Here is a 26,808-nt window from a genome sequence, read left to right as displayed (position 1 = left end):
AGCTCTTAACGCACAGAAACATTTAGACACAGCTGAGAAAGCGTGTGTGAGCAAGAAGGCTCACATCTAACCCAGTTCTGTCAGGAGGAATGAACCAACAACTGAGAAATCCGCGGAAGCAAACCAAGCCCATTTAACCCAAATCTTGCAGTGTAAAAGGTAATTCTACAAAGATTTATATTTTGTAGAATTATTTAAAGAGAACCTTATGTTTTGAAGAGCTTCGCCATTTCTTAAAACCTGGTTAGAAAAAAAGGGGCCATTTCTTAACTATGCTTTTTCAAGAGTGAAACGATAAATTATGAACAACCTCTTTATTTAACAGTTATATAACAGTGTCTGGAGTCAGAGCCTTCTTCAAATTTGTTGTAACACAGGCTGCTACAGGAAATCATCTTCCCTCTCCCTGTCCACAGCCATCAGCTTCTACAAGAGAATTGTATAATATGATTTAAAATAACATTTATTAACCCTTTGGGATTAGTAAAGTACTACTGAATTGAATAAAACACCAACTTCAGTTTTAAAATCAGGAAGTTGGCACCTAAAGCTGGTTCGCACTCTTTTTGTAGCCATCACATAGCTTTAGGCACAACTCGGGCTGGATGTTTCACCACAGCCGTGTTCAACAAGTATGAAACGCAGCTTCCCATGAGCCTCTTGGGTGAGTGATCCTGCTCTGCTTTGACTGTGGATCTCTTAATGGGATTATCTATTCTCAGGGCAGGAGAAATGCAGAGTGAGGAATGTATCGAGGGCAGACGTCTGACAGTAAACCTCGCACCCTGACACGCGAAATCAGCTGATGCAGACCTTTTACTCTTGTGTACACGGCAATGATGAGCATGGAGGTGAGTCGAGTTGTCTACCATCAGCTGCCACATTTATATCTATACACACACACACACGTTTATATCTAATACCTCTGTGTTTCTGTAGGGCTTTGCACCTGACGCAGAGACAAACGGACACAATTTTTCCACCATGCCTGACAGCAATGATAGTGAGGAAGGTAGAAGCTGAAAGACAGATGAACAAAAGGGTCAGTGGGTGATCTGGCTCTTATGTTCAACCTGGGTTCATGTTTCTGACAGAAAGCAGTCAGGAGGAGCCACCGGTGCCCTGCTGGAGCGAGCTGTCCATCATAGAGCGTGTAGGCCTCAACAGGTGAGACACATAATGACGGTATACTGCACATAAATTAGTTCAAACCTATTATTAAGCTTTTGCCTGTTTTTTTTTTATTTTTAACAGTGTGGACATGACAGAAAAGGACTTGGAGGTAAAACTTTTACAAACAAGTTATTTAACATGTTCATCAGCCTGATTGTATTTGATTTGTTGTATTAAGTTTCTTATTATGTTAAATACATTCTGAGCACTGAAAGCTGTGTATGTGCCCAGACGGCCTTCTCTCAGATCTCCCTGGCCTTCCGCTGCGATCAGTACACCCTGAAACAGAGGCTGCAGTCGGAGGAGCACGCACGCAACCTGGCCGAGGAGAACATCCACCTGGAGCTCAGCCGAGGCAGGGAGACCCTGGAGGTACGCTGTGTGGATATGATCAAGATGCTCGCAATATTCTAAAATGTCTCGCAAAAATGCTCACACCTCTTGGAGTTTTTCTTTACGTCACAGCCACAAAATTCAGTGGCATTTTGAAATGCCGACAGGACGTAGAGGCTCGTTGTGAGGTTGAACCAAGCGTGCATTTGTAAACTTTTGCCCATATTTCTGCGCAAAAATACCTCAAACTCAGTCAGAATAAATGGTGAGCCTCTGGGAACATTAACTATCCAGTGTTGCCACAGATTCTCAGTTGGACTAAGGTCTGAACTTTGACTAGGGCTTTCTAACTCATGAATATGCTTTGGTCTAAACCGCTCCATTGTTGTTCTTGTTGTATGTTTGGGTTTGTTCTGTTGGAAGGTTTGAAGTTTGGATCACAACCTTTTGCTTCTAACAGGTTTACTTCTGGGATCGGCCTGGATTTAGCTCCAAAAATGAAAAAATAGGTCTTACATGACCAGAGCAACTTTTTTCTCATTTCTCTTATGAATTTTCTGTTACAGGCAGATTTGTGGAGTGCATGACTCATTGGTGCCTTGTCAACAGATTCTCATAGCTGAGTTGTGTATCTCTGTTTCTGCTCCAGAGATGCCAAAGTCTTCTTGGTTGCTTCTCTGATTGTTTTTGATGGTTGATGTTTAGATGTATTTATGAAGGCATATGGATGAACTGGGTTTATTACTGGTATCAGATTAAAGTGGGTTGAATCTAAGTGAATATCATACTCTTCAAATGTTTTTTTTCCCCTAAATTTCCTTCTGCTTCACAATTCTCTATTACTGTGGGTCTAAACAGCTTTAAAAGTTTCTAAGAGTGTGAATACCTTTACATAAAGTGTAGCTGAGCTCACATAAGAACAGCTTAAACTAAGCTGAAAACTTTACTTTGGGAATGTAAGAGTTGAAATCAATCAGAGGAAGTAGACGTGATTGTGTGTGTTTTCAGACATTGAAGGGTCTGTGTTTGGACAGTAAACGCAGCAGCATCCTGCAGAGGCTGGAGCTTTCTCTGGACATCCTCGGAGGGACAGTAGAGCGGATCTCCAGCACAGCCGAGGTGCTCGGTGCCGTCCACCAGGTACATGAAGGTTATGTTTATTACTGTTAAACAGCATTAAAGGGGACCAATGATGATTCTTGCCTGTTTCGAGCTCCCTTCAGAATGAGATGTGTTTGGGCCTCCTGTCTCTTTACATCTGCTGCTGGCCACGCCCTCTATTTCAATGCTTACATTTTATACAAGTGAAAATGGTGTAAATAGATGCAACCGTGCATCTTTGACCCTTAAACAGAAGACGTAGCGTCTCCTCAACCATCAGAACGCAGCAATAACAAGTCGACAACAAAACTCTTGTCTTTTCATTGTACAGCAGTAAAACTAGCTGATCAAACCTGCTTGAGATCGTCTTGGGTTGCTAGGTTAGCCTCTGCTAAAGTTGCCAGGCGAGTGGCTCAGCTCTACTGGAGTTGCTAGGTAACGGGCAGTGCCTGGCGATTGCAAATTAATAATCGAGAGATTTTTGAAACGGTTAATTTTAAAGACGGCAAAAACACATCAAGTTATTGCCAGAATATGGCCGGGTAGTCTTTTTTAAGCACTTGCATTGTTTCTAGAAGTAGTTGAGGCCTGAAAGGAAGTACACAAATAGTTGTAAAAAGTGAATTATTCATAATAGGTCCGCTTTTAAAGAAACAACATAATGTGAATCTCCTTCACTGAATTATAGTTGTTTAAGATCATTAGCTTTTCAGTGATTTATCTACAGAGATATAAAATCTTTTATCCCTCATAGCTTCAAATTGTTGTAACTTGTGGTTTATTTTCACCATGACTGGATGTTTAACTTTCATAGGAGGCTCGGGTGAGTCGTGCTGTGGAGCTCATGGTGGCTCACGTGGAGAGTCTGAGGAGGCGTCATGACAGAAATTTAGCAGAGCTGGAAGAAGCCAAAAACAATCTGCAGCAGCAGCAGCTGAACTCCAGCAGACACAGCATTCATCCCAGAACCACCCCAGGTTCGTGGCGTTTCTGTTCATCCACTAGTGTTTTGATGCTGTCTAAATAATGCCTGGCCATTTCTCTCCTACAGTTGAACCAGAAAGACAGGAGGACAGGAAGAGGAGAAACTCTAATCAGGTATGCAGGTTTCAGCTTACAGAAGAATGGATCTCCTAATTAGATCCGCCTTCTTACTCCAGTTGTCTGTTTTTTCCAGAGCATCTTACGAAGGAGAGTCAGCGCATCAATCATTTCCAGCCCAAATCTGGTAAGGTTTCCTTGGTGAACTCTCCTAATATCTTGCCGCCATAATTAGCATAATTTCCTTCCAAACAGGAGAAGAAGAGAGATTCAAGGAAGAGAACCTCTTCCTGGAAGAAACACTCTCCTCCACACTTGTCTCCATCCCTGAGCTTAGATTCTTGTAGCTTTGTGTTTACCCAAGAGGACAGCCACCTGATGAATGAAAGGTACACTGTGAAATAAACGTTCTGCTTTCATCTGGACCACATGTTTGCAATTTTCTTTTAAAAAGTTTTGTTTTCAGACAACCAGACCCAGATCCACCAGGGGACTGTCTTCTGGACCTTTCTGCTCCCAGCCCAGAGAGCCATCCGACAGAGGAAGTGATTCCTTCAAATACGCAGAACAGAAAGTATGGGATTCTCTCAGTAGCCTTAATAATCTAATTAGAGGTTGTAGTTAAATTTTTCTTATGAATGATGCCCTGCTCCTGCTCTGGAAACTAAAAAAAATTCTCTAAAGCAATTATTTAAAAAATGTTTTTTAAGATACCAAAGAGCTTTTAATTTGCTTTTGCATATTGGTTCCATTTCCCAATTTATTGAGATCAACAAACATCTGCTCTACTTGAAATTAATTTAAGATGATATAAGTTCTTGTATTATTGATTAAACATTTGCAAACACACTGAGCAACTAAAAGAGTGAAACATAGCAATAATAAAACTGTTAGTTGTATTTTTTTTCTAAGAATTTTTTTGGTGTGACAGTAATTCTGGCATGAATATTTAAAATAAATCATAACAGGGAATTTTTTCCCCCAGCTAATTTCAAACTAAAGTTTGGATTTGTTTTTCCAGTGTGGGATACTGCAATAAAAGTTACATTTAAGGCTTTTCACAATTTTTTTTTTCAATTATCCCAGTAAGTATACTTGAACTTAAGTTTTTGTTAAATATTTTACTTAAAGCTTTTGCTTTACTCGGTTTTCACTTTACATACAACCTTTTGTCCCTCAGATGGGCATTTGGTTTACTTTTTTAACTGGTTCCCTTCTTGTCCATAAAAGGGGCTTAAGCAAATAGGTAGTAAGGGTTTTTGTGGTTATTTTTGCATAACTTGAGCAAACATTACATCATTTTAATAGCAAGCCTTTGTGGCTTTGCTGCAGCCTCTCTCTGGAATCTCTGCGACAAAGACAGAAAGCCAAAGCAGCTGCATTAACCAAAGCGAAAGAAAGAAAAACAACAATCCAGAGACAAATCTCCATTGGCACGTAAGTAAATGCGACATCGCTTTTTAAAAAAAATAAATAAATAAAATAAATGATAGCGATCGTTTTGTGTGGACAAACAATGAATGTCTGCCTCCTTCAGGTATGGGTCTCCATGCAGGCAGCATCCTCTGCTGGTCCGGCTGCACCGCTGCCGATGGGCATGGATCTGCACCAACCTGTTTGTGCTTTTCTGCGTCGTAGTGCTGACTTGCATCATGTGGAAGATTCACGAAGGAGAGGCTGAGCCATGATCCGTAAACACTTTGGAATACTTCATCCTCATTCTCTTCAAGGATTTAGCTTACAGAATAAAACCGTTTTCCATCACTTGTTTTAAATGTTTTATTATAAATATACAAAAAAAAATTCTCAACACTCACACAATCATGCGGTTAGTTAGAGCACGGCATACTGCAGTTAAAACATTCATCAAACCACTCTAAAAGGTGTCAGCAAGTCATAAAAATAAAAAAAAACCATTTAGGTAGGTCCAATAAGGTTTGAAAATTGTTATAAATCTATTTTGCAAGGGAAAAACTTTTTAAATAAATATAGTCAAAATTTATATTAATGTGAAAACCTATATGATGGCTAAAGGAGGTGATGTTTGTGTATAGAAATGTGTGCCAGCCAACAAAAAAAACAATCTATGGTCCATTTAACAAATCTTTAAGATTGCATGAGCCTTGCTTTAGCTACAGTCTAATATGAGAGGACCTAAAATAAATAAAGCTGGCGTTCCACCTTACGTTAAATTATAAATAATTACCATACTGGTACCAACAGGTCCGCCTTCTTTGCACCGTGTCAACAATCTCACAGAGAGTCTAAAGTCTCAATAAATACAGAGATAAATAAATGGGAACAAGCTGGACAGGTGCGGGTTACACCTGGCTCACGATTTCAGCATCCTCGGCCACAAACCACTGGACTGGAGTCCCGTCTGCGGCTCTCTGGAGGACCAGGTTACCCGAACCCTGAGGAAAAGGCCTTCACATCAGTGACACACACTCAGCAGACGCTATACGCAGTTTCGTTTATCATGTTATGATATGATACAGATGTTCATACACCACGCTTTTGTGATTTTCTTATGTTACTACCACATCATCTATGTAGTTTTAGAGGATCTTATGTGATGGATGAACCCAAGCAGATGGATAATTATACAAAACACTCGGGTGGGAGATTCTGTCAACATTATCTGTGTGACATTTCTGGAAGTGCAGCAAACTGCGCAGTTTACTACAAGCCAAGTAGACACAGCGTGGGAAAAGGTCTTCTGGACCAAGATTTAACGACTTGGCTAACATGCTAAACACTATGTGTAGCAGAAAGTTAACGCACCCACCATCCTGAATACCTGACACCCACAGTGAAACATGGTAGTGGCAGAGTCATGCTGTGGGGATGTTTTTCTTCAGCCGGGACAGGGAGGCTGGTCAGAGTTGTTGACAGAGAACCCCTCCCTCGCACCTTCACCACCCAGCTCCACTAGACTAGCAGCAGCAACAATTAGCAAACACCTGGTGGAAATGCGAACCTGCTGAGTCCATCGTACGGACTACTTCTCAGTCTCACTCTTCTAAGAACAGTTGTAAATTGCATAATGAAAAGCAGAGTTGTGATGACGCGCTGAAGGTAGAGTGACAAAAAAAGTAGGAGCTTCTTAAAGAGACAGATCAATTTCAAGACATTAAATTACTTAGATTTATTTTATAGGTATTAAAGGTGCCTTAATTTTTAATGAATAACACTTCAGTAATTAAAAATCCAATTAGAATTTAATAGTGGTTGCTACTTTATAGACCCAGAAATGTAGCATAAATCTATGCCATGTAGTTTTTATGCAAAACTGTAAATTAATTAAATTTAGTACGGGTATGTACCAATTTCCCTGTAACTACAAAACAGAGATTTTTAGCTCTGCAGATGCAATGAATGGCTACTTATTCCTGTCAGTCACACAGATGTTAACGGTACCAGTGCTTGTTCAGTACCGACCTGTTCAAAGGGGGGCAGGTGAGGAGAGGTCGGGCTCATCACGCTCTGATGTTCTCCACAGCTCGGCCAGAACTTCTGCAGCTGATTCCTCTGGTGCCAGGACTTCAGCTCCTCTGACACGATCTCTCGGGGCAGCAGCCTGACGCTGTGGTTCGGGTAGTCTTTCAGCGAAGGCGTTCGGACCAGCCTGGTGTACGGTGGGGGGGGCTTCAGGATGCTCCTCTGGCACGGAGTTCCTCTTTGCAGATTGTGGGCCCCTTGAGTTGCAGTCGGGAAGTCCTTACCCGTGTCCGTATCTCGAGGCGACAGAGGCCCGTTTCCTGGTGTGGGTCTGACCTGTCCGGGGCTTTTGTGGGGGCCGCGGAAACAGGACAGCTCCTTCGTCTGGGCCCCGAAGTGGAATCCGTAAGGCGGGGGGCAGAGCTTGGGAATATCGGTGGGTCTGTCCCTTCCAGGAGAGCAGATGAAGGAGGAGGATGAGGAGTGCTCTGAGCTGCTGTCCTCTGAGCTGCACTGGTACGGCCGCGGAGGGGAGAACTCTGGAGAGCGCACCGTGGTTTCTGGGCCGCACCGCTGCAGAGGCGGGCGGACCCGGTCGCGGCAGCTCTCTGAGCCGAGCCGCTCCATGTCGACAGTCAGCTTCTTTTTGGGAAGTCTGTATAGACATAAGACAATCATTAACTGTAAAAGTACCAGCATAACAAATATGGCAAGCCAGTTTATGACAGTTACACATTGTTTTGAGTATCTTTTTTTTTTTATTCAGTAGTTAATTTTTAGTCTGAGCATGTTCCTCAAACCAGCTGTTCCTCAAACCAGCAATTCACAGTTTTTATTATTTGACTTTGAGTTCTCTTACTTCTGATCTAGCTGAAAATGCTTCGTTTTCATAAATGATAAAAAAATTATTAATGGATAAAACTTTGTTCATCTGCTCGGTTTTTCATTCAGCAACAAAAGCTGACTTCCTCTCTTCTGCCGATTACAGATGCACTTCTCTGATTTTGTAGATAAACCTTCTAACATCTACATAACTATGAGTGCACTTCCTAACACAGCCATAAAATTACATCTATTGCAGAGACATTTGTGCTTTGTGAAGTAAAAATGGCAGAAAATGCTTTTTGTGTGTTATGTATTCACATCACATTAAATGTGATATTGGAGAATGTCTTTTTAAAATTTCTCCTTCACGAGGTTTGAGGCTATTCACAAAAAAATCCATTCCAAATGAACCCTACGTCTGCTAAAACCTGTCCAGTCATTACATGTTAAAACATATGAGCATCTCAGACTTCATTATCAATTTAATTCTGACTTGTAAGAATGCTATTTACTCATAACTCAAATATAAAGCATACTATAGGAGCCTGCTGCAGTGCACATGTTGTTAGGCTCTTTTACTTTGGACATGAATGGTCTGTTCACCTGAAGGACTGGGAGTACTGTCGGCGTACGAGCAACTCTGGAGTGGAGGGGGCGCTGGTGGAGTGGTTGTTTCGTAAAGCAGAGTTCCTGACGAACTGAGTCAGAGGAATCCTGCAGCTCTCTGCAGACACCGGAGCTCCTGCTGGACTACTGCACGCAATAAAGCAGGAACACTCAGAAAGTCAACGGATGCTGTTAAAAATCGCAACCATCTAGGAGTGTTCACAGTATAAAGCAGGATGTTGTTTTGCTCCAACTTACTTTAAAAACTAACTTTAAAAACCCTGAAAACATTAAATCAGTACGTCTCAAACCTCTCTTACCTGGACCTGCTTCTGCTAGCTGTTTGAGGTTTTGTTGATCTCTGGTAAGGCTGGTCCAGACTGGATTCTTTCCACGGGGAGTTCTGGATTGGAGAGCGTTCATGCTCCACTGCAGGCTGGCCTGGAGACTGATGAGGCAACTGCAGGGGGTCTGAATCTGAGGTGTCCAACACTGGAGGTGAGAGTGGGCAAGACGAATCTACATCTGGAGAGAACAGCAAAACACAAGAAAGAAAATGCTTTTCTCTTACAGAGTCTAACAAGGAAATTTATTTTAAAAAAAATAAAACATTTTAAAGGTCATATTCTGTCTATTTCAGAGTCTGTTTTACAGTGTGATTTTACCTCGGTAACAGATGTGTAAAACTCACCATCATCCAGAGCCACCACATCAGACAGGGAGCTGTCATCAGACGTATCTGCAGAGAAGATGACACATCTTCGTCACACTCCCTGCATTACGCGGATCGTCCTCCGGGGGGCAGCAGCGTCACTCACCTTTACTCGGGCTGCTTGAGATGGAGATGCACGGTGAATTGCACTCACTCTTGGTCCTGTGCTGGAAAACGGCCTCCTGCAGATCCTTCACTTTCTTCTCTTCCCTTTTGCACTGCTGGAGTCGGCTCTTCTTCTGTGGTTTGCTGAGGTTCTCTTCGAGGGAGAGTTTTCGGGCCGCCTCGTAAATCTGCCGCTGGACTGCCAAGTCAGTTTCCAGAGCTTGTAACTCTGAATCCTGGGATAAAGCGAAACATGGAAACTTATTTCACCCCCCTGCTTATTCTCTTTGCCCATCCACAGCGAGAACCGGCGAGGTGGCGTTTGGTACCTGCTGGTCCTGACGGATCAGACCTTCGTCCAGTTTGAAAGACGCTCCGATCCTCCTCCTAACCCGAGGCGGCTTCTCATCGGGCAACAGAGGAAAGTCTGAGGGGATTGAGCCAGTCAGTTCCTGTGGAGGCAAACGAGAACGTCGAACGACGGGACAAGAATAAGTCTCACAATAAGAAGTTAAATATTGTGTGTCTGTTTAGAGAGAATGTTAGCTAAAACATTGAACTATTTCCTGTGTTTCCAGGGGGTCACTTACCGCCTCCCTGATGCAGAGTTTTCGAAGCTCCAGCAGGCAGAGCTCCAGACGCTCTTCCAGAGATTGATGCTTCAGTTTCAGGGCTCTGGTGTGAGTGGTCGGGTCCTTCAACGGAGAGGTGGGGCTGTCGGGGCCTGCAGCAATTATAAACACAACATCTTGACTAGCATGGCACCGGCAAACCGATTTCCAGGGGTGTTTCTTGGTTTTCATGATGCCGTTTGTTCAATAATGTTCTCCAGAAAACCCGAGGCATTCACAGAACAGCTGTGGTTTTTTTCTTATTATTAACTGAGATTAAATGACACACAGGTGGACTGTTTTTACTAACTAGTTGCACTCGATTTTAATTAGAGATATTTGAGTAAAGAATGCTCATCCCAAACCGTGAGACAGATGGCCATTCTGTTCACACTAGTTTGTAATAAAGATGTTAAAAACCATGGATCATTCTTCTACTCTACACTTCTATGCTACCTTAACTTGGACTATAAAATATGACTATTGTAGTTTTCATTTGACACGATGTGAAAAAGTAAAATTCCCTAGCAGTAGTGACTTAATCTTGATTTAATCATGTGAACTATGCTGATATTGGATTCCTCTTCAGTGTTGTCTTTACCAGAGTGCAAGATAATCCCACTGTCTGTGTCGCTGATCTCTTCTTTGCTCTCCATGGCTGTCATCTTGACTATCAGTTCTCAAGTTGATCACCTGTTGAGTTAAGCAAAGCGAAAGAGAAAAATAAGACAGCTCACTTAAGAGAATCTTCCTGTGTTTTCCTGCCACATGGCTTCAATTCTCCTCCCTCTGCTGCTTTACTTAACAAAAGTGAATGACTGGCGGGTGTTCTTTTTACACCCTTGTCTCCGTCTCCCACCTCCCCCTCCTCTTCATTTTCTCTCCCATGGCCGGTCACAAAAGATGCAGACCCCCGTGGCTGACTCGGCACATGTGCAGGGGTCAATCTGAATTGTGGCGCCATGGTTACGGGGCACGGGGCGACTGGCCACGGGAGCGTGTCAGCGCGAGTCGTTTCACGGGGCGTTTAAAGAACCTCACAACCAAAACAGAAAGCAAATGGCAGCGGGAGTGACCCCCAAAACCCCCCACTCCCTCCCTTTCTGCACCTGTTCTCCCTCTCTGCACCCCTCCCTCGGTTTCTATTCAACCAGTGTCCCCAGAATCCTCTGGGGGGCTTTGAAGTGGAAGAATGTCCTCGAACACGCAGCATCTCATCACAAGATCCCTGCACGGCGCGAAGCTTCGCTGTTTCACCCAAACACTCTGCAGAGCTGCTGTTCATGTCCTGCTCGGCTGCATCGCTGCTCCTCAGAGAGCATGTGACAGGTAATCAGCAAGAAGAGGCTGCTGAGCGAGGCAACAACAGGAGAAAAACAGGAAGAACAACAAGATATTTTTCTGTAGAGCTGAAACAATTACAGGAGGATGTGAAAGGATCAGAGAGAAGATGTGCTCTTCATTTTCTTTTTACTTTTATTTCTTTTAAACCAGTAGTTCCCAAACCTTTCAGCTTTTCATCCCCAAAAGTCACCGGGGAGGAGATTGTAACCCTGATTTTCCACAGAGTTAGTTAAGTAATGGCAGCCAATATATCACTTTCATCTCAAAGTATTACTCTCAGATTTAAGGTTTGAAGACTCCACACGTTCCGAATCGTCACCCCAAATGGGGGCGGAAGACACATTTTGGACCCGCTGAGTTAAACTATTCAAATGAGTTAATAATTTGAATAGTTTAACTATTCAATAAGCATGTTTCAAACATGCTTATGCTACTTTGAAACATAAGCATGTTTCAAAGTAGCTTCAGCCCAAAGAATAAGTCAAATTTTAGGATAATTTGGACCCCCAAGCCAAAAGGGGGCTTAAAAATCTGTCAAGGACAAGTTTTCTACAAAGATTTCTGACATTTCTTAAAACTATTTAGGAATCCTACAAAATTCTTCTTTAAAACTTGATTCAAAATTAGGATTTAACAATGGTGGCAGCATTATGTTTCAGTGTTTGTGTAATTATGGCATTTTATGTTCACCGTTTGCAAAAAATCTCAAACTACTGATGGTGTTCTGTTTTTTGTAAACACAATGACTTAACGTTCCTCCTTCACCTAGTCTGAAAAAGCTGCAGAAAACCAAAGGTGTAAACCAGAGAATTAAACTTGTCACTTCAACATTAGTTTTTTTTTTTAATAGAGAATGCCAAGTGGCTATTTTTAAGCTTAGCGAAAACAAATTTTGTGATTTGGAAAATTTAATTGTCGGCTTACGATTAAACCATGAAACTAGGGGAGTAAATGGACAATAAAACAACGTTAGAAGATCTTTGGTGGTTTACTGATGGGCTCAACAGGAAGAGGGCCCCAGATCATCCTGAGCTCAGGGCCTTGAAAAATCTTGTGTTTTAAAGCATGCCTTTTGTTTTCCTATTAATACCGAGCACAAAGCAGCCTCTGTGTTAATATCAAGTAAACAAACCCTCCAGTGGACAGAAATACAGGATGGGAGGAGGGTTGACATAAAGTCAGACAGCATGCAGACTGTCGCTGAAGCTTCAGCGTCTAATCCCCAGCTCCTGTCTGAACTGCTGTGTTTGGAGATTGATATCAGGCCCTTTCCTGTAGCTATGAGGAAGACTCATAGCCCGTGTGAATCAGGACCCTCTGTGACAGGATATTATTGTGCGTCCCACTGCTCTGACCCATTCATTACAGCAGCTCATGTGAACTGACGCAGCCGGCGATCACAATGAGGCAAATGCTCGGCAGCTTGAGTCAGTAAAACAACTTGGCAACAAAAGACCCGTATCAGCCGACCGGGGCCCTCGGAAATCTGCTGCCGCCGCAGTATCTGCTGACAGCTCCGGCTCGTTGGGAAGGAGAGCTGTGTGGAGCTTTAGGCGCGGGGATTTTGGGGGGAATGTTGCTCTCGCAGACACATGGCTCCATGTTGCAGCAATCTGAAAGCTGAAGACGTCAACATGAATCAAGCCACAGGCTGGGTAGTGTGGGATTTACCCCACTTACACCTCATAAGTGTCTGAAGAGTTTCATAAGAGTTTGTGGTTGCTCAGCGAGTGAATGGCTGAGTGGGTGGATGGGTTTGGGGTTAGAGTTGCATCTTATTGCCAAAATGCTGATTTGTCATAGAGTTTGTAGAAACCTGAAGCTGTAGGAGTGTTGAAATCTTTCTGGGAGTCAGAGCCAAAAAAAAAAAACCTAGTTGGGATCCTGGTGATAGCAGTGCCTCCACCCTGCAGACCCCACTGATGGAGTCACAAACATCTTAATTGGTGGGACAGTGCCATCTTCACTAATGATGACTATCTGTAAACACGTGGAAGGATGAAAGCCACCCCCATCCTCACAGTTCACTGGCCCGCGACGGCATAACATCCACGGAAGTTGATGTTTAGGACAAGACATCATGATGCGTACTTACTGTCTCCCAGACTTCCCACACCGCCCTTTCCCATGAGCCCCTCGGAGCTGCCGGCCGCTGGATTGCAGCCACCACAACTCTGCTCATTACCACTGTGGTCGGGCCTGGAATTACCAACGGGGACCAGTCTCAACTGAGGAAGCAGCGAGGCTCGCATGAAACCAGATCCGGGCCCTGCTGGAACCCTATAATTAAGATTTTCCTGCTGAATGCTGATACTATGCGAGAAAACCCAAACGACTTTACAGCTCGCTTTTATTTCAGCCTGACGGAAAGCCAAAATCCATCCAGCAAAAAAAGGGGATCAGCTCCATGCGAAGCACGGGCCGCTGGAGGAGAGAAGTGCACGGATATGGGGGAGCGGCAGAGAAAAGGGAGGAGGTGCTGGTTTACGAAAGGAGGCACAAGAAAGACAGACGTTTGCAGAGATATCGAGGGAAAATTCAGCAAGGAGGCCGTAAAGACAAGTAATTCACAAACTGTTCCTGTGAGCAGCCAACAGCAGTAATAATTAAGCACCGTGCCAGCCTCCTCCCAGTCACCGAAGGCCATATGCTGTCCAGACCTCTGTCACAGCCCAATGACAAGAACCAATAAGAGACCGGCGTCATTGTTCTCCAGAGGCTGAAGGATCGAACGCTGTACCTCTAGGCCAGCGTCCTTTCTGAGGCCTCTGACAGAGCGGCCACTTCAGGTCACTGGTTGGATGGAGTTACAGCTCAAGCACAGTCACAAAAAAAAAGACAAAAGAGGCGGGGCGCTTCAGTGGCAATAATAACAGCACAGAGGTGTTGGGGGGACAACACTTCCCGTCTGTTAACATGAGGGATAGAGGAGATCTTGTTTATTCTGCTGCTGAGGAGACAAGCAGGCACAAACAAAACCGCCTGTTGCTCCACAGGAGTCCTAGAGAGTGAAAACATCCAAGTTTCATTCAGCAGACAGCAAACAGTGACTAACTCGCATCTATTTACAGCATAATTTCACCATGCTGTTTTATTTTTATTGCTTTTAGCTGATTCAACTGTTCCAAACCGGATTAAAAAAAAAAATTTAAATCCTTCGATGGGCGTAGATTATACAAACAAGATGAGTAGGATGGAGTGAGAAATAACTTGGGTGTGCCTGTGCATGTAATTTATTGACTAATAGCTGCACAAATTTGTTTCTTAAAGTTTTTGCACACTTTTAATAGTTTGCTCTCCGTTTTTGTGCGGATGCCACAAAAAGCACAGACGTTTTCTAAATAACGCACTGTTGTAAATATGTATTCCAAGGCTGTTGTATGATGTTTTCTGCCATTCTGAACAAATTACCCCAAAAGTGTTAAAAACTGATGTTTTAATATAAATCTTAATAACAAAAAAAAGTGCTGCATTCAAAACTCAGCGTTTAAAATAATCAAAAGTCAACATAAATACACAACATGAAATGAATCCAGTGTAGATCCAGTGTTAACGTACCAAGAGGAGACATTATATTGACTTCTAGCGATTGCAATCCACTTTGTGGAGTTAAAAATGGCTATGAAATGTAAATCACGGCTGTTAGCCTTCATTTAGACAAATTGCATGTTGTTAAAAGTTCAATGTTAGTAGGCTCGTTGTATGAAAGTTTATTTCTCAGATATAAAAAGTTCTTACACCTCCGGCTTCCAAGACAGAGCTTTACTTTCCTTTACTTTCCATTAAGCTGCTTAAACAGCTCAAACTTTAACCCTCCTCGTCCTTTTCATGGATTCTTCCGCTCGTACCGTTTTAGATGTTGTTATTAAGCTACAGAAAACAGTTTTTTTTTCCTACCAGGCAGTTTGTGTTGTTCTCCTCTACAGCATCCTTTCTGCAGCCGCAGCAGCTTTAAAGACTTCCTCCGTTTGGATGTGAGGAGCGCCTGGGACATCTGCTCAGGCAGGACAACTCCACTCCCCACGAAGGGGGGAATAATCCGAACCGATATTTAAGCAAATAATACTTACTAAAAAGCGACTATTACAAACATAGCGTCCTCTTTTACTATTTTTGACAAGCTTTATTTTATATTTTCAGGTGCTTTGAATTATCTGTGCATATGTTTTTGTTTTAACCACATCCCCCCCCCTACTGTTGTTAGAAATGGTTTCGTCCAGCTCCGATGACTTCCCAGGCACGCGTCTGTCTGCAGAGAAGAGGAGGGGGCTTTTAATTGAAAAGAGGCACAAAAGAAGAAGAGTGGCCTGAGGTAGACACTGGTTTCACTGAAACACGAACAGCTGGCGAGTAAGTAGTGGGAAATAATAAAGCACTAACCTCGTTTCTTTACCGTGGCGGTGAAAGGTCTTCACTGGATTTAAGTTACTTTACGTAAACAAATGAAGCCCAAGTCGCTCGACTCCAACATTTAATTGAGATAATATAAATAGTTATAATAAAAACAAAATCAACTTAAAACACATTTACGATTTTTTTTTTTTTTTTCGTCTACAGAAGTTAGTGGACCAGTTTTCTTTTCAGACATTTATTTCCAGGACGTAACAAATGCAACGAAAAGCTGTGCGTCAAAGTGTAACTTTGTGCTTTGTCACGAAAGAGTAAGACTTTATAAAAGTAAGAGGATCCAGAGCAGAACAGCATAAAGAGGTTCAATGTCATTTCCTTAAGCATCTATCTCTACTAAACAGTCCAACAAAACATGATCGCTGTGGATAGACATGTTTTACTTTCAGATTTATTGCAACGAGGAGCAGTTTTAAATAAAATAAGACAAGATGTATACAAACAGACCAGATTTCATCTTTTCACCCCACTGATCTTCTTTTCCCGTCAAGATATCAGAGAGAGAATATTTGTAGTCATAACTTTTGAGTCCCTGAATCTTTAAAATGAGATTTTTTTTTTTAAACAATAAAAAAATCTGTTGTCTGAATACATATGAATGCATGTCAAAGCTACTCTTATATGAAGAGTCTTATTCTAATTTATAAAATTAGAAAACTTTCACTAGGCCATAATTAATTCACTGGCCACAACTTTAAGTATCAATTAATGCTTTAAGTCCTAAGTGTAGGTATTTTTTTAATAGGAGTTCATTTCTGTCGCTTGAAAGAAGAAAAATAAAATGGAACTCTATGACTGAGTTTTCATTATGTAATAATTTAAACTTTCAAAGTCATAATTACACGATTCAGTAATATATATCTTATTCGATTCAAAGTTAAATTTCAATGTTTAAAGTCATACTATCAGATTCAGTCATGATTATGAGGTTCAAAGAATTGTTCAATGAATTATGTCTTGAATTTGCCGCTGAAATGCTCCAAGAAATAACTCTACAAGGTCGATTTGAGCCCTCAGCTGGAGCCGTCTGTGACCATCCAGAATGTCTCCAGTGCTTTAACCAGACCCTGGGGCGTTCCCAGCTTACACGTTCCTGAAAGCCTCCAGCAGATGGCCTGTCCTTTCTCCACTCAGCCCACGATGGAATGAAAAGATTAGCTAATTAAACGAAGTCCCACATCCCTGTGAAAGAACCATGAGCGTCCTGAGGGACAAGAGCTGCCTGCAAATCAATGCTGCTTTCAATACCTCTGGTACAGAAACGCATCAGTCCAAACCATAAAACTTTTTATTTCCACAGCACTCTCTCTCTCTCTCTCTCTCTCTCACACACACACACACACACGCCCACACACACACACACACACACACACACACACACACACACACACACACACAGACAAACTAAAAATCCAAAAGCCATGACAGAAACAAGTAAACAAACTTGTAGTTTTTGTAATGTGGGGAGGTTCGTCTTACTAATATAAAACAGTGCTGTTGAAAATATTTCTTTTAATACTTACATTGTAAAGGATCTGACATAACACGACATGATGATATTAGGACTGAAACAGAAAACTGAGGATGGAACAGGCATAAAAAACATAAAAAAACATTCAGAATCAGAACATCGTTGCCTTCATTCAGCCAATAATAATCCATGAGTTTTAGTAAAAAAAAAAAGAAAAACAACTGAGCACTTCACCCCTCACCAAGAACAAAACTGTGAATGAGTTGGGGGTTTTTTAAACAAAAAAATATTCCTTTGAAAGGTGGACAAAGTTTTAGCCTCCAGAAATACATTTCTCATTACAATTAACAGCAAATTAGCAAATGTTAAATTACGCCGGTGTCTCTGGTTTGTTGTTGCAGCTCAGCAGGCTGGCTGTGTGCAGAAAATATTTTTAGGGCCACAACGGTGAGAGGCCGCACTGGCTGATGGGAGCAGATCAGGGCTGATTGAACGTCTGCGTGCGCCTCAGGTTCTCTCTGACGCGAACAAACTCTGGGATCTTGTTCTGGTTTTCCCGCTGCCTTATCTCCTCCTGCTCATACTGTAGAAACAAGTTGAGTTGGACACAGAAAAAAAACAAAACAACTTTGACATGAAATTTTGTTAAGAAATTCCACAAATTTCAATGTTTTTTGATACAGAGATTACGTGGGATAGACCAACACAAAGTCGGACAGGATTGTGAAGTGGAAGGAAAATAATATGTGAGTTTCAATATAATTTATTTGCTTTTTTAAGTAACGACATCTGCAACTATTTAGGTTTATGTCTCAGATATCATTCACTTTTAAGTGTTTGCAGAGATTCTCCATTGAATCTACACTTTGACTTTCCTAACACATGATTAAACTTTGATCTTGTTTTTCTTCCAGTGTTGCAAATCAACTCGTGTCGATTCAGCTCTCTATACCAATCATCTTACTGTGTTTGCTGTTCGTTTTTCTAGGACGATGAATTGAACGATTCTCCACGACGTGTTCAAAGCTTGGAATATTGTCTTATGACCCAACCACAATTGGTTTATGCTAAGTTACAGCAGGGCTAGCTTTCTGTTTATTAAACAAGTGGCTTTGGAAATAATTTTGATCTAATCAGACTTAAGAGTGGTGCATTAAAATGCACACCACAGTTTCCAGGCTTTAATTTGGAAAAAAAACATTGCCACTTCCACTTCACAATTGGATTCTTCTTTGGTTTGGACGTTCATTTAAAGTCTCAATAAATTAAACACATTTTGCGCGCCGCCGTGGGGATTAATAGTCTGGGGAATCATGTCTCGGCGGTCTCTGAGGTCCTGACCTCTTGTAGCTTCTGCTGCCTCTTTCGGAGCTCCGTCTCCAGGTCGGAGGGCCGTCGTTGGGCCATCTCCTCCTCCCTGTGGAGCTCCAGTCTGCGCTGCTCCAGAACCCGCTTCAGTTCTGGCTTCTCCTCCAGCAGCAGGCCTCTGAGCAGCCACAACCGTAGAGCGTTCACTCAGACAAGAAACAACCAGACACTCTAACAGCAACGTGCAGTCGGTGTTTGACCGAGGGCCGGCCCACGATGTAACCAAATTTGAAGGCAGATTAGGGCAGTTTCTGGCATGAGAGCCCAGAAATAAATTTGAATGAACACAAGACAGGTTGGCAAACACGCCACTGGCACACATGCTAAGAGAAAACTTCATAGTTGGAAAGTTATGTTGACAGTCCAACGTCAACACATTATTTAAAGGTATTTATTCGCAAATTTTTCACGTCATCTAAGGCAAAGTGACTGATGTGATAACCAGGCAGTACAGATTTTATTCTTTTTACTGCCATTGTTGGCTCACTGGCACGACTTGGCTGGTTTTACTTCACTTACCGTTTGTGGCTGAGCAGCAGCTCCCGGTGGAGGTGCTGGTAGCTCGGCGTCTCTGCTGAGGAGCCGTTGATTTTTCTGACCTGAATGATTTCAGATCCGCTGCCGTCGACTGCAGAATTATGAGCCAGAGACAAAGGTCCAACGGGCATCTCTAAGGAACAGTTGAGAAGATGTCAAAGTTAGCGCTCAGACAACTTGGAAATGTTAAAACCATGCTTAGTTTGACTGTGCACTAGAATAAACTTGCGGATTGGTAAACAGCTAGTTGAATAGAAAGTGTTCTGATTTAGTAGTAAATGATAAAGATAACTTTATCTATTACCAGTCTAACATCCACCTTGTCTTATTGCTAGATTAGTTAATTTGCTCAGTCCATGCCTCAAATCCACTACATAATAAAAATGAGATAAATAAATAAAATTGTCACCTAAATTTTGATTCCTCTGTCAATTTCTTTTAGTATCAGCCAAATATTTTCCCCCAACTGTGTCATTTTTAGGGCCAAAAAGATTAATCAGATTGATTACTGAAATACTTGTTAGCTAATTGATTAATTGATTAACTGGACCTTACAGACTCAGAAAGAGGACATTTGGTGAAAGAACAACATATTCAGAGCAGTAATTAATAAAAAACTGTACAACTACATGTACATTTAATATGAAAAAACTTCATCTGTAAATATTTTCCATCCAGAAGCAGCAGTTTTAGCATTTCATAATCTGTAATGAAATTCTCCAGTTAAGGGTCTTCATTAATTGGTTAATGCAAAAATATAATCAGCCCTACATTGTACTGATATTAAGTTGATCAGAAAGGGCTGAACTTTTCACACGTTGATGTTAAAAGTATTTTCTTTAGTATACTTTAGCGTTTTAATAACTCTAGATGCGCTAAATGATGTTACTGTATTTTAGGCAATAACAGTTTTACTTTTTTACTTAAAAGAGGAATTAAATTATTTGTTTGCATTTTTTAACTGTTTTTGATACTATATGAAAGAAGCTTATTTAATTCTACAGATTAGATGAAAAATCTGTAGAATTTGCCAAAATTTATAGCCAATTAATCAGTAGAATAATCAATAGAGTGATTGATAACTAAAACAGTTATGGCCCCACTCATATTTACACTGCTTAACAGTTTCTTTTGTTTTTTTACATACTTAAAACAAATTTTTCTCTTTTATCGTGTGGCAATTTTCAATGTTCATCACTAACTCCACAGTCCGCCAAATATTACAACAACATAATAAACAAAGCCCCCCTCCACAGACACAGGAGCACTTTTATATTCAACACATATGGGAATTTAAGAGAGGCTAAAGCAGGTTTCTAATTTAGTCTAATATTTATTTGTGCCCATGCATGTTTTTCTCCTTAATAGTGTGCCAATTTTGCAACACTTTTTGCATAAAAAACATTCTGATATGGCTTTTAGTTGTTGTTCACCGCCCCAAGACAACCAGTGCCCCCCCCTATTTGGCCCTTTGAAAATACTTTGCACCCTCTTTCCCCCCCGTGCTCGTGCTTTATGATACCTCTTTTGTGATTTCCATATCCTGGTTTCTGTGAAAATTGAAATGAGAGAGAGAGAGAAAACAATCGGGTTAATAATATTTCTGGTAAATGATTATTTTTTTTTTTTTTACAATCTAACAGGGTGTAAAGCATGGCTCTGCTCTCCTGAGCCAGAAGGGTTGAGTTAAATCATCTCTGTTTCGTGCATCTTCTTGGATAAAAGATATAATTAGATAAAGGCTAAAAAAGACAGCGGCTGCCGTGCTGCTTAAGCAGGTCAGCTTTGTTTACAGAGGTGATGTAACAGCCCCCGTCACAGGCGCGTGTCGCTTTGGTCCGACGGTCTTCATACAAAGCAAGAATATAGTTTACATATTCCTCGTGTATTTCAGTGCAAACAAAGCAGCATACCGTATAAAAGCCTCTGTTACAAATCAGACAGTGACCCCGAGCCCTTGCACTGAAATCAGATAACCTGAAGGAAGAGGATCATGCCAAGCGGACGGCAGATGGTACTTACTGTCTGAGCAGCCAGCTTCAAAGTCGGAGCAACCAATTGGTTTTTGTGTTGAAGAAGTTTCTGTGGAAAACTGCCCCGTTGCTGAGCATAATAATCCTCTGGCTTTTTGTCTCCAGGGATTGTGCCTTTCACTTTTTCTGTTGTGGACACACACACAGTAACCCTCCCTATCCTGTTTCTCCCCGGGGCCCGCTGCAAGAAAGCTGAGCTGAGAGATAAAGTGTCAGGTGTCTGATCTGATAGAAGTCATTGTTCCAAGTCAAACCTGCAGATCTGACGAAAGAGTCCCACAGATAAACTAGTCCATCTGATTTACATCTTTAGATGACAGGGAAACATTGCAGTGGAGCAAACTGAGGGTCTAATTTAGCAAAAGAAAAAGCAAAACTGGGCAGAGTAACACATCCAGTGGGTTTTGGTTCAGTAGATAAGCATGCGATGCAGCTGAAAAGCTGAAATTTAAATGCATTTGTTTATTTTAAAAACCTAAAAAAGGAAACATCCTGGTGTGCAGTTGCAATGCCATAGCGACAGCCTCATTATGTAATCATTTTCAGTAGGTTAAATATAAAGTTAAGTTAGCAATGTTTTTTATGTTAAATTACTAGTATAAGTCCTACTAGTATAAGTGTGGATTATTAAAAGGACAATACACATCTAATTTTTTAGATATTGATTAAAAACAGCAGCACAGACTGTACTATTCAAACATATAACACTACATAAGGAACAGATGTAATATTTTCTATCATCCTTTTCTCAGTAACATAAAAGTTTCTGCACAGATATCAATCTAAACCATTACTGCAACTCAATGTGAGCCGACCAAAAGTCAGCCAAACGTCAGGTAGATGGTCACCAGACCAGACGCTGACCTCTCTCTTTCCTCCGCGACTGCGATCTAAGAAAACAGTCAGCAGTAACTCACTTTTTTAACACCTGATCCATCCATGGTAGGATGATGGAGCTCCACTGTTTTCCCCGTCCCAGTCACGGTGCTTCAGGTTCAATCCATCATTAAAAGGAGTCCCACGACCTCGCTCAGTCTGATCTGTTTCTTTCCTCCATTCAAGGTCACCATGTCGTTGTTGGTGAGGGACCTAAAGGTTCGGTGTGCTGCTAGCAGCATTCGGTGGTTGTAGGCTCTCAAATCTTATTACGCCATTCAAGATTACCTCACAACCCCCCACAGGGCTCACAATCCTAGATAAGTTAATTACCTCAGACGCAAATACAGCTTAAAACTAATGTGGGGCTGGGCTATTATCAGTTGACTCCTCTCTCAAAGAACAGCAGTGGTTACCTGGTAGATGTGGCTTTTGGGCTGGAACAATTAACCTCCCCCTTAAGTCCCTACACCAAGTTAAAGATGGTAAAATCCTTTCTAACGTGGCTGTTCTGTTGCAAATCCCAAACGTTTTGGTATGTTCTGTGTTAAAGTTGAATTGATGATGCTTTTTCTCAAACTGAATTGAAAATACTGATAAGAGGAAAATGATTGAGCAGATGTAATTTGTGTTGACATGTAGTCAGGTCTGTTTTCCAGCTCTGTTGACTGATATTTTCTATAGCAAACAACTAAGCAAATTATTCCATCATCTAAAGCATTATTATATTTAACTACATACATGTATGGTGCTATGTATTTGTCATTATGCTGTTGCTTCTTTTTAAATATACAGGTAAAAGCCAGTAAATTAGAATATTTTGAAAAACTTGATTTATTTCAGTAATTGCATTCAAAAGGTGTAACTTGTACATCATATTTATTCATTGCACACAGACTGATGCATTCAAATGTTTATTTCATTTAATTTTGATGATTTGAAGTGGCAACAAATGAAAATCCAAAATTCCGTGTGTCACAAAATTAGAATATTACTTAAGGCTAATACAAAAAAGGGATTATTTAGAAATGTTGGCCAACTAAAAAGTATGAAAATGAAAAATATGAGCATGTACAATACTCAATACTTGGTTGGAGCTCCTTTTGCCTCAATTACTGCATTAATGCGGCGTGGCATGGAGTCGATGAGTTTCTGGCACTGCTCAGGTGTTATGAGAACCCAGGTTGCTCTGATAGTGGCCTTCAACTCTTCTGCGTTTTTGGGTCTGGCATTCTGCATCTTCCTTTTCACAATACCCCACATATTTTCTATGGGGCTAAGGTCAGGGGAGTTGGCTGGCCAATTTAGAACAGAAATACCATGGTCCGTAAACCAGGCACGGGTAGATTTTGCGCTGTGTGCAGGCGCCAAGTCCTGTTGGAACCTGAAATCTCCATCTCCATAGAGCAGGTCAGCAGCAGGAAGCATGAAGTGCTCTAAAACTTGCTGGTAGACGGCTGCGTTGACCCTGGATCTCAGGAAACAGAGTGGACCAACACCAGCAGATGACATGGCACCCCAAACCATCACTGATGGTGGAAACTTTACACTAGACTTCAGGCAACATGGATCCTGTGCCTCTCCTGTCTTCCTCCAGACTCTGGGACCTCGATTTCCAAAGGAAATGCAAAATTTGCTTTCGTCAGAAAACATGACCCAGGTGAGACGCTTTTCGCGCTGTTTCTTGGTCAACAGTGGCTTGACACGAGGTATGCGGCAGTTGAAACCCATGTCTTTCAAGCGTCTCTTGGTGGTGGATCTTGAAGCACTGACTCCAGCAGCTGTCCACTCCTTGTGAATCTCCCCCACATTTTTGAATGGGTTTTTTTTCACAATCTTGACTAGGGCGCGGTGATCCCTATCGCTTGTACACTTTTTCTGATCACAGAGCTCTGAGAACAGCCAGCCTCTTCAGCAATAACCTTTTGTGTCTTTCCCTCCTTGTGCAATGTGTCGATGGTCGCCTTTTGGACAGCTGTCAAATCTGAAGTCTTCCCCATGTTTGTGTAGGCTTCAGAACGGGACTGAGAGACCATTTAAAGCCCTTTGCAGGTGTTTTGAGTTAATCAGCTGATTAGTTTGTGGCACCAGGTGTCTTCAAAATTTAACCCTTACACAATATTCTAATTTTGTGACACACGGAATTTTGGATTTTCATTTGTTGCCACTTCAAATCATCAAAATTAAATGAAATAAACATTTGAATGCATCAGTCTGTGTGCAATGAATAAATATAATGTACAAGTTACACCTTTTGAATGCAATTACTGAAATAAATCAAGTTTTTCAAAATATTCTAATTTACTGGCTTTTACCTGTATATATATATATATTAAAAAAGACATAATTTGTAGATAGAACAGTTTTCAAATTTTCTTTCTTTATTATAATAGTTATTCCCAAATAATTAGCCCAAATACTTGTAATTAGTTGCTGTTTATATACTTTTGCATTTTGATAGTTTTTGTGCCTTTTTATTAATAAAGAAAAAAAATTCTGTTTTATTTTTAATTATTCTTTCTCCCATTAAGTTTTGCCTTTTCACATATTTTGTATATCAATGTCCTTTGCAAACGCTGATATAAAGTCAGAAATTAAATGTTTACACCAATAAAGAAATAAAAGTTTTACGTTTCATTGTGGCTGGATGTGCTGCGGTTTACTATAACAGATTCATCTCATGCACTTTTTTTCGTTTTTACTTTCTATAGAACTAAAAATTCTTAGTTAATTCTTTTTAAGTAAACAAAATAATTAAAGCGAAATTAAATTAGGTTGTTGTTCTCATCAATGACCACAAGAGGGCAATGTCCTACAGTTTTGTTACTTATGTCCCATAATTCCACGCGGCCGTTACCTGTTAACCCGGATGCGGAAGTGCGTAATCCCCACAGTGTGAATGGAGAGCGCGTGTGTGAGTGTATGATGAGTGTGTGTCTGTCTTTCCGTTATAACCTACACAGTGATCTTATTTGATCCGACCTGAGTTGGGCTCTGCTCCGGTCGGAGATGATAGGAAAAGCGCTCTGCAGCCTCCGTGGCGGTGAGCAGCCGGCGAGAAACAACCCTCACAGGCCCTCCACGCTTCGTGCTGTGGTCAGAAGTGATGAATTGATCAGATATACTAGTTCTGGTTGGGCCCGAGCTTTGCTTCGGGCCTCACGATGGACAATGAGTCCAGAGGCGATTCTGATCTCACCACAGCCGAGGAAAAGCGAGGAAACCTGGACACGGTTCCCAAAGCCGGGAAAAGATGACTGACTTTAGTTTCAGTGTCGTCCAGGCCTGATTAAGTCTAGATAAAGAAAACAACGCCATGCAAGACTGTTTTCAGCATTCCTGCCCCGCACCTCATACTCTAGTTGTATCCTCCCTCGTGTAAGGAGCCTTGGGGCTCCTGCGTCTCTGCCTTTACATCTGCCATTTTCTTTTCTTTGTTCATTCCTAAAGTCCTCCCTCTCTTTCTTTACTTTCTGGTGTTATACATCCCTCCCTTCTTTCATTGTATCCTGCTCTCCTTTCCTCATTGTGTTTTCTGCATAAGTTTTTTTTAAATGGGATAGTAACTTTACCCCGTAAATGTCCTTCATTGAAGAAATTCAGGTGTGAGCAAAGTGACAAGCAAATCGAATCGTGCAGTTGTGTAAAAGTATACAATTAGAAGTAACGTACTATAAAACAAGGGCAAAGTTACAATAAGAAAAGGCTGCAGTTTTTAAAAATGGCAAATAGTCTAATTCGAAGAAATGCACAACTGAGTAGGATAACTACAAGCATAAACATGGACATGTATATTTGTAAAAAAAACAAAAAGAGACTATAAGAAGTGAGGGGAGGAAAAAACAAATTGGAATGTGCAAATGACAACAGAAATCCGCCTATCCGTTATCCAACATGCTTATCCTCTGAGGGATCACCTGCCTGCCTGATTGATTGATTGATTTGGGTGCTAAAAAGAGCATGTTGGTAGTGATATTATGTCAGATATTGAAGCTGTGTAATAGTTTATATTAAGCATATAGTATCATTTCAGGTGCACAGCGACCTGCGCAATCCGGTGGACACATTGTGTTACAAGTACCTCTGTATTTAAAATGTTTTTTTAAAGGTAGGGTATTCTCATAAAAGGATTAGCGCAAACATCTGCGATTGCTTTTCATTTTTAAATGGATAGGATATTCTGATGAAGGAAGTGATATTTTTGCGTTTTGTATGTACAGTGAACCCTCGTTTTTCGCGGGGGTTACGTTCCATAAAGAACCCGCTATAGGCGAAATCCGCGAAGTAGTAACCTTTATTTTTTATATATATATAATTATTATACAATGAAACACTCCATAATACATTGAAAACAAAGAACAAAACCTTTTTACAGGCCCAAACATTTGTTTAACAAATAAAAAGTACTGTATAAACATTTTTTATTTATTTATTTTTTTTTACAAATAACTACTGTACTGTAAAATAATTTTAATATGAACTGAAGGCGGATTCCCCTGCCCGAATTGCGGAGAACATGACCTACATCATCCAAAAAAAATCCAGATTTTTCTCCACAGTGCAGATAAAAAAAAAAAATCACGAATCATATCTGAATAAGAATGGTTGTTAACGGCATAATGGAGGAGCTTTGTTGTGATGACGTGCGAAAGAAGTTCAAGGCGCCAAATTTCAAAGTCGATTGTTTTTAAGCTATGTTTGATATGCAGCACTTTTTAAAGAAGTGAAGGTAACATAGGTACTTCACTGTGCTATGAAATGTAACGATCTCCCTGGAAAATACATGTTACCATAATACCGACACTTAAATGAAAATAAGTAAAA

General features: G+C 41.1%; 3 protein-coding genes and 1 non-coding gene across 8 annotated transcripts; 2 read left to right on the top strand and 2 right to left on the bottom strand.

Annotated features, from left to right (window-relative positions):
• Window positions 1–49: 49 nt before the first annotated feature.
• On the top strand, window positions 50–5,412 carry LOC116726620 (lymphoid-restricted membrane protein). Of its 4 annotated transcripts, none has more exons than XM_032573412.1 (14): window positions 50–159; window positions 723–851; window positions 940–1,012; window positions 1,095–1,167; window positions 1,255–1,282; window positions 1,405–1,545; window positions 2,515–2,646; window positions 3,422–3,584; window positions 3,659–3,705; window positions 3,785–3,835; window positions 3,904–4,037; window positions 4,115–4,222; window positions 4,981–5,085; window positions 5,186–5,412. In XM_032573412.1, exons 2-14 carry the CDS (start codon window positions 837–839, stop codon window positions 5,334–5,336), a joined length of 1,221 nt encoding a protein of 406 aa, XP_032429303.1. In that variant the 5' UTR covers window positions 50–159; window positions 723–836; the 3' UTR covers window positions 5,337–5,412. The 4 variants fall into 4 exon arrangements, with proteins under 4 accessions (XP_032429303.1, XP_032429311.1, XP_032429322.1 ...); XM_032573420.1 differs by lacking the exon at window positions 50–159 and adding an exon at window positions 294–632; XM_032573431.1 differs by lacking the exon at window positions 50–159 and having other exon boundaries at window positions 294–851; window positions 5,204–5,412.
• Window position 5,413: 1 nt separating this feature from the next.
• Window positions 5,414–15,275, bottom strand: inavaa (innate immunity activator a). The gene is made up of 10 exons (XM_032573366.1): window positions 15,190–15,275; window positions 10,550–10,641; window positions 9,928–10,061; window positions 9,667–9,789; window positions 9,339–9,573; window positions 9,212–9,259; window positions 8,841–9,045; window positions 8,518–8,667; window positions 7,090–7,744; window positions 5,414–6,062 (listed from the first exon to the last, which is right to left on the bottom strand). Exons 2-10 carry the CDS (start codon window positions 10,611–10,613, stop codon window positions 5,970–5,972), a joined length of 1,707 nt encoding a protein of 568 aa, XP_032429257.1. The 5' UTR covers window positions 10,614–10,641; window positions 15,190–15,275; the 3' UTR covers window positions 5,414–5,969.
• A 1,919-nt stretch (window positions 15,276–17,194) lies between these two features.
• On the bottom strand, window positions 17,195–22,742 carry LOC116719395 (protein FAM107B). 2 transcript variants are annotated; one of them, XM_032561904.1, is made up of 5 exons: window positions 22,026–22,742; window positions 20,598–20,625; window positions 19,058–19,208; window positions 18,512–18,656; window positions 17,195–17,753 (listed from the first exon to the last, which is right to left on the bottom strand). In XM_032561904.1, exons 1-5 carry the CDS (start codon window positions 22,047–22,049, stop codon window positions 17,649–17,651), a joined length of 453 nt encoding a protein of 150 aa, XP_032417795.1. In that variant the 5' UTR covers window positions 22,050–22,742; the 3' UTR covers window positions 17,195–17,648. The 2 variants fall into 2 exon arrangements, with proteins under 2 accessions (XP_032417795.1, XP_032417803.1); XM_032561912.1 differs by lacking the exon at window positions 22,026–22,742 and adding an exon at window positions 21,098–22,010.
• Window positions 22,743–24,874: 2,132 nt separating this feature from the next.
• Window positions 24,875–25,182, top strand: LOC116728836 (small Cajal body-specific RNA 2). Its single transcript, XR_004341033.1, has one exon.
• Window positions 25,183–26,808: the final 1,626 nt, after the last annotated feature.

The sequence above is a fragment of the Xiphophorus hellerii genome, chromosome 1 (assembly GCF_003331165.1).
Source record: "Xiphophorus hellerii strain 12219 chromosome 1, Xiphophorus_hellerii-4.1, whole genome shotgun sequence".
Classification (NCBI taxonomy): Eukaryota; Metazoa; Chordata; class Actinopteri; order Cyprinodontiformes; family Poeciliidae; genus Xiphophorus; species Xiphophorus hellerii.
Note: the sequence above shows the minus strand (reverse complement) of the source record. Positions and strands in the feature narration are given on the sequence as shown.